Raw genomic sequence first — 14,081 nt, 5'->3', positions numbered from 1 at the left:
CCCCCCCCCCCCCCCCGGTGGTGTCTTCCTATCCACTCCTCTCCTGTTGGCTTTTTTTCTACACATACATGCTGAGCATTGACTCATGCCTTTACTTTTTTGAGAGAAACTTTGAAAGAGCCTTCTCGTTGTCCTTGGTGCCAGTATTTTTTTTTTTTAAATATTTTATTTATTCATTCGACAGAGTTAGAGACAGCCAGTGAGAGAGGAAACACAAGCAGGGAGAGTGGGAGAGGAAGAAGCAGGCTCATAGTGAAAGAACCTGATGTGGGGCTCGATCCCGGAACGCCGGGATCACGCCCTGAGCCGAAGGCAGACGCTTAACCGCTGTGCCACCCAGGCGCCCCCTTTGGTGCCAGTATTGATCCTCAGTTTTGGTGTAAACGCGTAGTGCAGTAACTCAGCCTCGTTAGCCACGTACCTTGGATACAGTTAGGAGGAAGTGCTCATTAACTTTGCCTTTATTTCCAAAAGAAGTTTCTCCTTTTTATGTGTGTGTTTCTTCATAGAAACCTTTACATGTTTTGTTTTGGGCTCATTAAAATTACTCCAGACAACTCTGTTTTGCTGAAAATTTCCACCACTTAATGGGAAAAGAAATGACGTCTTCTCTTCCAGAGAGTACTTCTTGATTAGAATTTGGGAAGCTTTATTGAACTTTTCTACCTCTCATGCCCGTATTTCCTAATTTTAGTTCCCACAGTTGTTCATTCATTCATTCTTTCATTCAAAAGTATTTGTTGGAATGCTAACCATGTGCCAGTCCCTGGTCTGGACGGTGTGGTTCGTAGCACTGAGATAACAACGGGGGTGCAATGTGAACGTTTTAAAGAATATAATCTAATATGAAATAACTGTTAACGTGTGTTTCCATTAAAGTCATCCATTGTAGTATAATGGTGGGTAATTATGTTCCAGGCAAGGCTCTGTCTAGTCCCTCCGAAGTAGGTACTGTTAGGGGATGAAGAAGTTGAAGAAATTGAGCCACAGAGAAATTAAGTGACTTCCCCAAGGTCACACAGCTAAGTGGCTGAAGGCTGTGATTTGAACCCAGGCAGCACCCCAGTTCTGGAGCCTGCCTTCCTCTTCTCTGCATTGTTTCACCTCCCCAAAGCCATGATAGTTGAAGAATGTGCTTCTCTAACCATTGCCCGACAGTTACCTTGGTTTATCAGGTTCAGTCAAGAAATTACCATGAGGGCAAAATGGAGTAATAATACACAGCGCACCTAGCACATAGTAAGCATGTTAACAATTCACTTCCCCTCCTTTCTCTGTGTCCTACCTACTCCTTCCTTCCTCCTCCTTCCTCCCTTTATGCCTCCACCTTAATTGTGATTAGGAGTGAAGAGATCAAGTAACTGTGTAAGAAACAAGGAAAATGTAAAAAATCAATTCGGGGGAGCCTGGGTGGCTCAGTAGCTAAGCGTCTGCCTTCAGCTCAGGTCATGATCCCGGGGTCCTGGGATCGAGCCCCGCGTCAGGCTCCCTGCTCTGCTGGGAGCCTGCCTAGTCTTCTCCAAACTCCCCCTGCTTATGTTCCCTCTCTCACTGGCTCTCTCTCTCTCTGTGAAATAAATAAAATCTTTAAAAAAAAAATCAACTTTTTAAAAGAATAACTTTTCTAAAGTAGGAGTAAATATAAGATGGATAAGCATTTAGTGAGAACCTGGCTCCCGTCTGGTTTCTTTTTTGGTCAGTGTTTTCAGGAACCCAGATTTACATTCCTACTTTTATTACCATATTTAAGGGTTACCAACCAAGCTGGAAAAATGTTAACAAAATTTGCTGTATCGTTTTAACTAATCCTCACAATATATCTATTAGAGATAGTTCTGGTCCTGCAGCAACATGGCTTTTTGGTTCTGAAGTTTTCCATATTATATTTAAACTTCAGTGAAATTGGAGATGTTAGGTAAGTTGAGGCAAGTTGAAGCTTTGTGTAACTTTCCATAGGGAAGCTAGGAGTGCAAGAACAGCTGCCCTACAGTTGAATTATAAACTAGCCACCAACCAAATGGAATTTCATCTAAATATGGATTACAGAGAAGTTCAGATAACTGAATGGACTTGAAATTGCTAGGTACTCCTTGTTCTCCCTACTAAAATGGCTACCTAAAACACAGGGAGACCTATACTTTGTATGCATCTGTAATTAATTAATTTGATTTCATTCTCTGTTCGGTGGGTGTATTTTTCTTACTGTGAAATATAAAACCTACAGAAAAGTGCTCACCACCAAATTCAACTTAGTGAGTTTATTTATCACAAAATAAACACCTTATCATTATCGCTTCCTTGCTTTTCCATCTATATTCCCACATAAACATTAAGTGTGTATATTCTTCACTTTGTCTTTGCTGCTAATGGAAGTTCAACACTAGCAAGTAGGACCCTAAAGTCCTTTACAAGAGATACTACATTGTTTCTTAGATTTCTCAGAATGATCATTTTTAACATTCTTTTTAAAGTCACATTGCAGAAATCATTGGGGCCTGTGAGGTACTTCATAACTTAGGTGCCCCAAATTATCAACTTTTGACTTGGTTTTCTTGGAAGACAGGAAGTCCTTTCCTGTAGTAACACTGTGAAAATCAAACATTAAAAAAATTATCTGTATTTCCAATATTACTGTTTTCTCCTATTTACCTTATTTGTCAGTTTCCCCTTCCTGACATCTTGCATTGATGTTCCACTACCCTCTATCTCTTACCTAATCAGGGGAGACCCCTTGATTAGACTCATGATAGCTCTCCACTGCCTTCTTGTTTGCATTCTCCATCCCCTGATAATTCCAGGTGATGTTTACGATTCAGTTTTTCAACCTTTATGACCCCAGGGCTGATTTCTTACATAGGATAATTACTGAAGTAATTAGTGCCCCGGATGTTGAATTTACTATGGTCAACTTGATGCATTTATCATTCATTTTATGATTATTTCTTCCACTTTGCCTTTGACCTGTTCCCTCTTTACTGGCTTGTATGCTGGTTCAAGGGGCACAGAGCTCCCCAAATGGCCATTGGAAGGAAATGAGCGTTTACGCGGGTGCTTAGGGACAGTGGCTAGAATTAGCTGTGAATTTCTGAAATTTGTACTTTCTCCACCTGTTTCCTCATTTTGTCCATACTGTCTGTGAGTCGCATGAACAAGCAGTTTATCACACATTCAGCCATAACTCTCCTTCTTTTGCCGGAATTTGGTAACTTCTGCCAAAATGAATGTTCTAGCAAAGAGTCTTGGTTATGAGGAACAAAATATTGTGTAAATTAGCTGACCTGAGAAGGGGAATGTGCTGCACGGAAGGAGAGTTCTTTTGAAATCCAAGGAGAGGAAAGGAAGCAAGCCCCGGACCCACCCAGACTAGCCCTGCTGATTGGAAAGCTGGTAGACATCAAGATCGCTTCCAGAAACCAAGGGAACCATTGCTCCTCTCCCACTCTGCCCCGCAAACCCCCACATGGTCCTCTCTCCTCCTTTCCTCTACCTCCCTCTATGCTTCTATTCAGTCCTTTCTTTGGGAACTGGCTTCCTCTGCTTTCTTTGAGCTTTGCCCTTCGTGGTCCCAAAAAAGGTCTTCCTCAACATCTAAGCCCACATAACTTTTTTAGCTCATGTACTTAGCTGCTAACTGACCAGTGGCTTAGTGTCCTAATTACAAAATCCTAGGATTAGAGCCTTAATTGTCCTTTTTTTTTTCTTTTCATTCAGTCCAAACAATTTGTAGACAAGCAGGAGGTTAGTTGTGGTGGTTGGAGCTCTACTGATCCAGTTGTCATCACTGATGATGATGAAAAGTGGCTGTGGAAATGTGATTATGCAGACAGACTCTTTAGAAGGGTCTAAACTATTGTAAACTACTGTAATGAATACAATTAGAATTGTAAACTAAGAAGGATGATATTTATTCATCTCTATCCTTCAAATATGGATCCAGCCTACTGCAATAGATCAAGCAGGAAAAGAATTAGCAAATTCCTCCTAGAATAGTCTTATGCCCAAGGTATCTACCACTCTTATAGTCTAGAGAGAATGGTGAGCTATATGGATCTTTGCACGTGTCATGTACGACATTAAGTGTGGAGATGTCCAAATATTTTACCAATTATCTTGACTGTGTGAACTGCCAGCATATTTTGATTTATATCAAGATTATACTCCCATGTTATTACATATTAGTGCAAAACTAGATGGGGGAGCTTCTCTAGAAACACATCGTCATTTGTAAAACAGATTTTTTGAGAAAACTAAATCACACACGCAATACTCAAATATAATTGAGAACACCTTGGACTGTTCAGCTTAAACCGAAGGAAAGATTCCCTACCAAAAATGCTGTGTCAGTGGTCGGAATATTTCAAGGACAGCAACCACATGAGCAGCTTACAGGGACTTTGTGAGCCCCCAAATTAAAGTGCTTTCATCTTGTGAGGTGGTCTCTATGGGAGATGGCGGAGAGTAGATAACCTTGAACCTGAACGGTCAGCGAACTGCATTGCTTTAGAGAAGGAAGTTGGTCCTGGTAAAACAAAGGGCCAAATACTGTTTGAATGACCATCAAGAACATTTAGTTAATTGGGTAAAGTACAAGTGTCTCTTATTAGAAAATTGATACTACCACTAAGGAGTAATCTGTCAATCTCAACTTGAAGTTGTTAAATAGGTGATTTATTTTGGTCTGGTCACAAATTTGTGGGAGAAAGGCAGCTGCTGGAGCCCTTCACTGGCCTCACTTGTGCGTGTGTGTGTACCTGTATGTGTGCTTCGTTTTTTGAGGGGAGGCGGTGAACATTGAATTAGGAGTCCTGAAGACCTAGGTTCCAGCCTTGATTCTGCTGTGACCTTGGGTAAGTCATTTAACATCTGAGCCGTGGTGCTAGACGCCCTACAGATACAGGGGAAAGCACTGGAGACGTTTCGAGGTGCTATAAAATGCAAGGTTGAATTATTAGTTCTATTAACTATGTGGGTTAAATTGGCTCATGAAGGGGCACCTGGCTGACTCAGTTGGTGGAGCATGTGACTCTTGATCTGGGGGTCAGGAGTTCAAGCCCACGTTGGGTGTAGAGATTATTTAAATAAACAAATAAACTAAAAAAAAGAATATAAAAATTTTTAAAAATTGGCTCATGAATAAAAATAAATTACGTGGAATAACTTTGATCCCCTCCACCTCAAAAAGTAGATTAAGTCTTCATGGTGTCAAGAGAATAAGCTCCTAGAAAGCAAGGTTTTATAATGTCTTATCACTGTACTAACTTGGTGTCTGTCTCTTTTTAATGCTGCCTCTTAGTATCCGCTCCATTCAACATTCAATTAGCATGCCTGCTATGAGGTAAAGTATCTTTTTACAAAATGTAGTTGATCTTCTGCTTTCTTACTCTTCCTTTAGATGTTTAACTTGAACAGTTCTGAAGTAGGGACGTAGGGTTCAGCTCTAATCAGCTGCACAGCCCCACGGTATCAGTTGTCCCGGGCTCTCTTCCTGTGATGTTAAGATAGGTGCAAGAGAGCCATTAAAGATTTGTGCTGAAAGAAAAGAATTATCTCTGTTTTCTTTTGTAAACCTCTACAATTGTTTCATGTCTTTAGTCTGTTTCATTGAAAAAGTGAACCCGACTCATCTAATAAAGCTGCCTTTCCCAGCTCTAATAGGCGTCCCACCACATCTGTCTGCCTTAGCTTTAGCTGCCCCACTTTTCTTCCATCCTTCCCAGTTCCACTTCCCTCACCCCACTGTGACATTTGGAGCCAACTGCGATTTAATTCTGCTATCCCCTTTCATCGGGAAACACATGCAAGTGGTAGTATTATTATTACTGCACTTAACCTCTCTAGAGAGGTGAGAATTTTTAACAATACATGCTTGGCTTAACCTTTAGTGTACATCAGAACCACCTGGAGAGCTCGTTAAAACCCCCTGCTTGCTGGGCCCCAGCTCTGGTTTCTGTCGGCATCGGGGGGGTGGGGGGGGACCTGAGAACCTGCACTGCCAGCAGCTTCCCAGGAGCTCCTGACGCATCTGGGGACCGCCCCTTGGGACTGGCTGCCCATCACCATGGTGCGAAGGAGGAAACCCCTTGTTCCCTTCTTCACCTTTTCCATCTAGGAAATAGGAAGGGTATTCGAGGTCAGATGGATAGTTTAGAAGTTTCGGAAACCCAGATGTGAACAATGTAGGTGCTGTGATCCTCCTTAATTAATTTGGGTGAATGTGAAGGCGTGGGTGAGGCCTTGCCTGGGCTCAGAGAGCTCTGTCAGCTGGGGCAGCTTTGTGATGCGGGCAAAACCACATTTCTGCGTGCCTCCCTTTCTTTCGGTCTCTCTTTCCTCGTCTCTGATGCTGCTCCCTGGGAACCAGGATCCCTGTTACGGAACCCCTGCTTGGTGATGTGGGTTCATGTGGGACTCTTGCCAGGCAACATGGGAATTTGAACTCGAGTCTTAGAGTATAGTACCTTCACCAGGATTAAAGTGGCACGACTAGATGGTTGAAGTGACAGAATTGATGTTACCTGCCTATGTTCCCTCTCCTCACACGTACTTGACTCTGTTATCCCATATGTCTGACATGGGCTGTTTGTGGAACTGAAAGCATTGTTGTAGAAATCTTAGACCAGAAATTGATCATCTTACCTAGTCATGTCTTACCTAATAGTTCAGATTTGTGTGTATGCCTGCTCACATATGTACAGTTAAATACATCCGTCTCTCCGTTGATTGAGAGTAATGGCGAAGAGGAATACAGTCAACTAATGATGTTTGCAAAATTGGTGAATTTTTTTTCAATGTTTCTAACAACTCTTTGTTCTTCTTTCTCTCCATAGAAACTCCCCAACTTTCAAGTCATTTGAAGAAAAGGTTGAAAACTTAAAGGCAAGTAGAGATGAATAGTGATGTCTTGCTGCTTGGTACCTTAATTTTCTTTGCCGCGGGTAAATTATCTCATTACTCTTTCCTTCTAAAAGTATTTAAAGAGCTTTAGTAACTTTATTCTCTACATTATTATGGGTGATATGTACTCTTTTAATCAATATTTTTCAGTGTATGTTGTAGCATGGTAGTTGCTAAATGCTGAAAGGAAGTGTATAATTTAAAAAGCAGTAGTACTTGAGAACTTTATGCAACTCAAATACTTTTATAATTGGACAAAATTTAATACAAATTTTATTGTAGAAAATTAACAAGAACATTACAAAAGCACAAAAAAGTAACACAAAAAAAATTGGTCCTACCTCGTAGAGTCAGTGATATGTATGTAGTAGGACTACGCCTTTGTGCTTTGAGAAAGAATTAACCAAATAGAACATAAACATTTTCCTGTGTCATTAAATATTCTTCCTCAATATTATATTTAATGGTTGCTTGCATGTACCCTATGACAGATCTTGTTTGCTCAGTCCTCAGTTATTGGGCATTTTTATGATGATGATGATATCATGGTGATCATTATCGTTGATTCATGGTTTTATTTTTTGATGGCTATGATTTCAGTGAAGGTGGACATTTTCCACGACTAGCTTTATTAATTTGTAAATGGTATTTTTAAGATTATTTTCAAAACTATAAAATGACTAACTCTTAGGATCACAGGTGACCAGAAAGGTTGTCTAGTTCCCAACCACTGCCCTGCCTTCTCTACAGAGTTTGTGCAAAGCCACTATTTAATTTCTTCTTAAACTAAATCTGATAAGTACTGTACATATTTTTAAGGATTAAAAGCCTTATCTTAAATGCTTTATAGAAATCTGCTTAAAAACAAATATTCAGATTTAGTCTTTCAAAATTGTAACTGAGTCACTTATTTCTAACTGCATCTTTCTTAAATTGCAGAAGCAGGGGATGCTTATAAAAAGAAAACCAAACACTGTCCCATGACCTGGATCTTTTTTTCTTGCACAGACACGAATCACACCTTTTGTCTTTCTACATAAATGTGTAAACATTTTTAGAAAGGAATCACACTGTACACACAGTCCTATAACTTGGTCATTCAGCCCCCATTAGCATATATGCTCTATGATCCCACAGACATGGGGACCTGTTCTTTTTACTCACTGATGCTTCTCAAGGGCCTAGAATAGTCCTTGGCACATTGAAGCTCCTTAATACATATTTGATGAGCAAATATATATCCTAGTTGTTGTTCTAGGTCAGTATGAGACCTGCTTTATTCTTTTTAATGCCTTGTCATGTATTTGAAAACAAACTGTACGTTGTAGAAGTCAAGGCTTGCTATAATTCAGTTCTCACTATTTGGGGTCTACTGTAAGCCTCTCCTTGAGATCTGCCTTAAGCATTAGTTTTTGAAATGACAGGTTGAAAAACGAGACAACCGTATTCTTTTGACACCGAAGGTGAGGAGAAATGTCCGGGTCATTTACTATATACCCTCCCTCTGAGTATATTTAGATTATATAAATTGTGGTGAAACTTGGCTTTTGAAACATGACTAGGCACCATTCAGATAAAAACTTGTAATTTTTAAAAGTAAAGTTTATGAAACATCCCCCAAAAGGCTGTACAATATAGTTGTATGCTCGGGATATGATTTTGCTTAAGTACATTTATATTCAGTTAAATATCGGATCTACGTGTACTTAGATTTAGATTTTGGATTGATTCATGGATCTGATTACCGAGCATTTACCTTGTACCGGGGGTAGGCCATGGAGATACCATGGTGAGCAAGAGACACAGACCGTTTCTGCAAGATGTGTAGACAATTTAATAGCCAATGAAAATAAAGTGAGGTAAGGTGCCATGACAGGGAAACTCGGGGGTGCAGTGGGACCAGTAGCAGGAATGTGTGACCTAGGCTAGGAGGGAAGGTAGGAGAGGGCTTCTCCCAGGACACAATAATATACATGGAGGCCTTTAGGTTGAGGGGAATTTTTGAAGCTTTGGATCCCTTTTGAGGAATACCAGGAACTTCACTGTGCGCAGGAGATGAAGCTAAGGTGAAGGGTAGGCCCCAATAAAGAATTGGGACATAGGGCAATGGGAAGCCTTTAAAGGATTTTAAACAGTATGGGTAGTGTATCCTGTGCCTTTTAGAAAGATCACTCGTGCCCTGCAGATCTGGGGGGAGGAAGATTGGAGTCAGGGAGACTAGTTAGGAGGAAGGAGTTGTAATCCAGGCCAAAGATGGTGATGGAGTGAATTAAGGTAGTGCTGATGGGACAGAGTTGAGCGATATTTAGAATTTAGAAATGACAGCCCAGAAGTCAGTGATTGATCGGATGTGGCACAAGATAGGGAAGGGATCAAGGATGACTCCCAGGGATCTGACTGGGCCAACGAGGTAGGTGCTACAGCCATTTAAAGTCTTAAAGAAGAATAGAGACGGGACCAGTTGTGGGAGGAGTTCAGCGTGAGACATGTTGAATTGCAAGGGTCTTAATATTTTCCTCCAATTAAGAAATGTGTTTTAATAAATTTAATAAATATACAGTAGACATGAGTTGTGCAGATTTTCCAAACAGTTCAAAGATCAGGATGGGAAACCAAAGAGAGAAAATTTCAACTGGATTCCAACTGATATCGTGTGTCTGTGGCTAGTCAGTTAAGATTGAGCTAAGAGTGGGGTCAAGTTAAACCTCCTGTGAGTTGCACTGTGAGTTACTGACCGGTTTCCTAATGTTAGTCGGCTGTCCTGTTGGTCAGTAAGGAGATGTAACAGAGAGAGCGTAGATATATCAGTGTTGTTAAGGATGAAGTGACATAATAAGTGTTTTGAAAATCATGAAGTATTACACAAATGTAAGGCGGACCTATTCATGCAGACAGATGTTTATTGACAAAATTTCAGGCCAGATAAATTGGAGTAGTGCTTCACAAACTATAACTTGTCTAGGAAGCCCCTGGAGATCTCTGTAGATGGAGGTGGGGAGGCTGGTCTGAGCCTGCATGTCTAACAAGCTCCCAGGTGATGCTGAGTCAGGCTGTGGGTCCTTGCACCACACTTGAAGTAGCAGCTGGTTAGAAAGTTTACACTGTAACTGGGAAAATGGATCTGTTTCTTTGCTTTGTCGTATTCAATATTTCTTGAATGAGTGTAGCCGAATGAATAATCTGATGGAACGCAAAGTGTTACCCAAATACAGAGAGACTTCCAATAGATATTTTAGAATAATAGGTCTTACGAAGCTTTCCAGACAGATTTTCCCGGGAAGAATTATGAACAGGTGGGGAAAAAAGAGGAGGGGTAGAATCTACCAATCGGAAGATTTCAGCAGAGGAGGCGGCACGGTTTTCTATTACATTGCACAGAACACAGCGACAGTACTGAATTCTGTGTATACCTGACCGTCACGGGGCTACTACGTTCCTGATTGGTGTGTTCTTCAAAGTACAATTGAGTTACTTTTTTGCAGAATCAGCTGAGTTTCTGTTTCATGCTGTCTTGTCCTTTTTGAACTTTTTTTAAAGTCTAAAGTAGGGGGAACCAAGCCAGCCGGCGGGGATTTTGGAGATGTCTTGAATTCAACTGCAAATGCCAGCGCCAGCGCCGCGGAGCCTCTTCCAGAACAGACGCAGGCGAGCCCGTGAGCTTCTCGCCGGTGTCCCGCTACCCACTGCCAGATGCTGCAAGCAAGATCCGGGCACATTGTGTTGACAGTTGTTGCCGTGAATTTCCACCAGATGTGCTTTTCCTTAGCTTTACATATTCATTTGACCAAATAGTTTGTGGGTTGGACAAAATAAAAATATCTTCACCTCTGTTCCTGGGAAACACCCTTTCCTGTGCATTTAAGGCCCCTGATTTAGGAGACACCGTCATAAAAACACACGTAATCCCTGGGGATCCTCATTAGCATGCTCTAAGAAGCTTCAGGTTATCGTAATTGCTTTCCTACTTGACAAAATCACTCTGGATCAGGATGCCACTTTGATCTTTGTCTTCAATACGATTTTCTTGTTTCCTTCTTGAACCTCTGTGTATTTGATTGCTAACTAAAATTTTCTTTAACATTTCCTGAATCCTGGTTATTAAAAGTTTTGGCATAATTTTCTTTATCTCTGAGGGAAGAACGACGAGCTACAAAAATATTTTTGAGTAAACATTGTTCTGGTAGAAGGTATCTTGTATCTTGTGTGTCAGAAGACAGCGGACTAAATCAATCCGCTCTGTGTGCAGTTTGTTACAGTTTGGTAAGTGACAACAGGTGCAGCGGTTCAAAGTCCTTGGTGACTTGAGAGTGGAACCCTCACATCCTTGTCACCATTTGTGACAGTAACCATGTCAGCGTATTTGTTATTATGCCACTTCCCTCAACTTACTTTGCACGAGACTAAATTTCTAGTTTCAGAGTAAGTTGGAAAATAACATTTTGAATCAGGCATATTGTCATTACCAGTAGGTTGACGTATGAACACTCTCATCTCATGTTCCATTCAAAAGCCTGCACGTTTTTTAGGTCTCAGTAGCTGTACAAATGCTAAAATCAATCACATTAGGGGAAACGTTGCTGTCTTCATTTAATTCATTTAGCACCATTTAAAAATAAGCACACAAAGTTGTATGACTAATATAACTTGAACAGATTTTATACTAAGGGGTTGGTGGTAATGCCTGAGGATTTAATGCATTAATGAAAATCAAAACTCATTGTTTTCTACTTAATTTGTTTTCAGTGTGTTAGAAATTATAAAATGATACTGTAGACGTTGCCCCCCTACTTTGAAAAAATGGCAGGGCTGAATGAACCAAAGCCTCTAGAAGTATCTGCATGGAGGCCAAGGTACTCTATTCTAATATCTACGTATTCATCACTATTCCCTTTTCATTCTGTGTATGGTTATGGCCTATAATGTTGTATTTGTTATTTATCAAATTGTGATTGTTTTTGGTATTGTTTATGCCAAATGTTAATTGCCAAGCTTGGAGTGACCTGAGGCATTTTTTTTTTTTTTAAAAGCATGACTAGATTTACTTCAGGTTAAATTATCTTCTGGAAACCAAATTTGAAAAGCCACAAGTGTTGATTGTTATGAGTAACATGCTGCCATTCTTGATTGCTAGAGCTTTTGTTATAGCACTTTAGACGCAACTGAAAATACGCTCTATTAAATGTGAAAAGCCTAATAAATTCTGTATATCAGTAGTGTAGGTCTCAATATTTATTGTGAGACCAGTCGTCTGGAAACAACCTGTATTAAATAATCAGCTAGTGTCTATGCAAAAAAAAAAAACACTTTTTTTTTTAACTGTCTGCTTTAAATCACTGCTTAATGGTGTCAGACTAACGTATAAATAATTTCCTTGAAGAGACTTTAAGGCAGTTGTTGAAGCGCTGTCCTGGAGGAGTGGATCTGTAAAAAATTGTCTTTTTATAAAATACTGTGGTTACTCATCATAACTGTTAAATTATTTTTTCCAACTAGTCTTTCATTTTTTTTTTTTTAAATCACAACATCATCTTTTCATCACATTGTTTCTTGGGTGTCCTGCCTTGTTACTATCTTTCAACTTTAGCTGAGTGAAATATATTCAGATTTCTACTTTATAATGAGAAATGATAGCATAAGGAGTGGAAAATGCGGATGGGAGTGTGTGGGTGTTGGTGATGGTTGTGAAATAAATTGGGAGAATCGCTTTTCTAGACACACCTATCCTTAATTTTAAATGATTTAATCTTTTGCAAAGTACTCTGCATCTTAAAAGTAGTAGTAAAAAGTAGTGAGAGGTTGAATTTAGAAAAACAAACATATGGACTTAGAAATATTATTCAAAGTAGTCTTTGTGGAAGATTCAATATTACGAACTCACAGATATTTAAGAAATTTGGAACACAGTAATTACTAAAAACACCAGAGAGGTCCTGGTCACTCTGTTGAATTTTGTGTTTGACACTGTAAGAAAACAGTAACTTGAGAGTGAAATCTCAGATGTTTAAGAGTTCAAGAAGTGTGACAGAAGAAAATAATCCCTGAAATGAACCCTTTTTACAAAGGAATCTCTTCAATTGATGGAGTTTATGGAAAATAAAGCAAGAATTCTCATGCTTGTGAGGTCGAAATAATGGAAAAGAGAATTCACTGGATTATTCTTTTAGTTACTCAAATAGAGAAGAAAAAAAACACCTTTAATTTGGAATCACTGTTTCTGGATCTGTTTATCATGAAATGCACACTGTATTTTTTTTTGTATAGTATTTGAAAACAATAAAAATTCTGTAATTTGGGTATGGGTTCTTTTGTATGTATTACATGTCAAGGAAGGAGGTGAGTTCATTATTACAACTTGTCTCCAGACACTTCATATCCTAGATATGGGAAAAAAAACAACAACCCATAAGTAGCTATATGGAATTAGTGTATCAGAACTGAACAAGCTACATGCTGACTGTAAGTGGCTATTTGCTTTATGTATGTAGAGGAGATGCTGCATAAGGTCCTATGTCAGCATCACGTGTGTTACTTTATAGCTCTTAAAACCCAAATGAAAAATCAGATTTTTTTGCCCATAGCAAAGAAACATTTGGCGATTAATTCAGGACTGTCCCATTGTAATCGGATTAATTATAGAGACCATGTTGGGTTAGTTAATATAAAGCATTATCACTTTTTAAGTAAACCTGCAAACCTTATACAAATGATTTCTAGATTGTTCAGACTCTGAAATCAAAATGAACCAAAATCAGAATGAGCAGAAAGAACTCACTCTTAGTTTACAGGCCTTCAGAGGGCAGGGCCTGCAAGTACCTATCACCGTCCAGGATTTCGTACTTAACATAAATGCTACTTGGTGACTAAATTCCTTGCTGACTCTCATATATAATTTTGATTACAGAATGAGGTTGATTGGTAGTGTGATTCTTTTAATTTGGTGGTTTTCCTAGCATATAGTAAAAATCCAACACAATTTTGTTGGAATATTTTAAGTGAATATGATCTTTCACTTTAAGACTCTCCATTTCAACATGCTTTGGTCTTCTCCTTGGTTTCTAGGATCAGTTCTCTATTCTTATTTCCAGTTGGACTATTTTCTGATATTCTCTTCTTCCAGCTCCTTAAATGTTATTGCCTGTCCCTATTGATCTTCCACATGTGATCTCCTTAATGATCTTAGTCATTTC

The 14,081-nt window shown here is 39.5% G+C and overlaps 1 protein-coding gene across 1 annotated transcript in view; it reads left to right on the top strand.

Annotated features, from left to right (window-relative positions):
• Positions 1 to 13,186, top strand: part of TPD52 (tumor protein D52) — a 98,504-nt gene extending 85,318 nt beyond the window's left edge. Inside the window, exons 5-6 of the mRNA XM_040626184.1 lie at positions 6,828 to 6,876; positions 10,432 to 13,186. Of these exons, the coding sequence (XP_040482118.1) occupies positions 6,828 to 6,876; positions 10,432 to 10,551 (169 nt within the window). The 3' untranslated portion in view covers positions 10,552 to 13,186. The remainder of the gene's footprint in view (positions 1 to 6,827; positions 6,877 to 10,431) is intronic.
• The last annotated feature ends 895 nt before the right edge of the window (positions 13,187 to 14,081 follow it).

Source organism: Ursus maritimus, unplaced genomic scaffold, assembly GCF_017311325.1.
Source record: "Ursus maritimus isolate PB19 unplaced genomic scaffold, ASM1731132v1 scaffold_9, whole genome shotgun sequence".
NCBI lineage: Eukaryota > Metazoa > Chordata > Mammalia > Carnivora > Ursidae > Ursus > Ursus maritimus.
The sequence above is the reverse complement of the archived record's forward strand: the minus strand, read 5'-3'. Positions and strand labels throughout refer to the sequence as shown.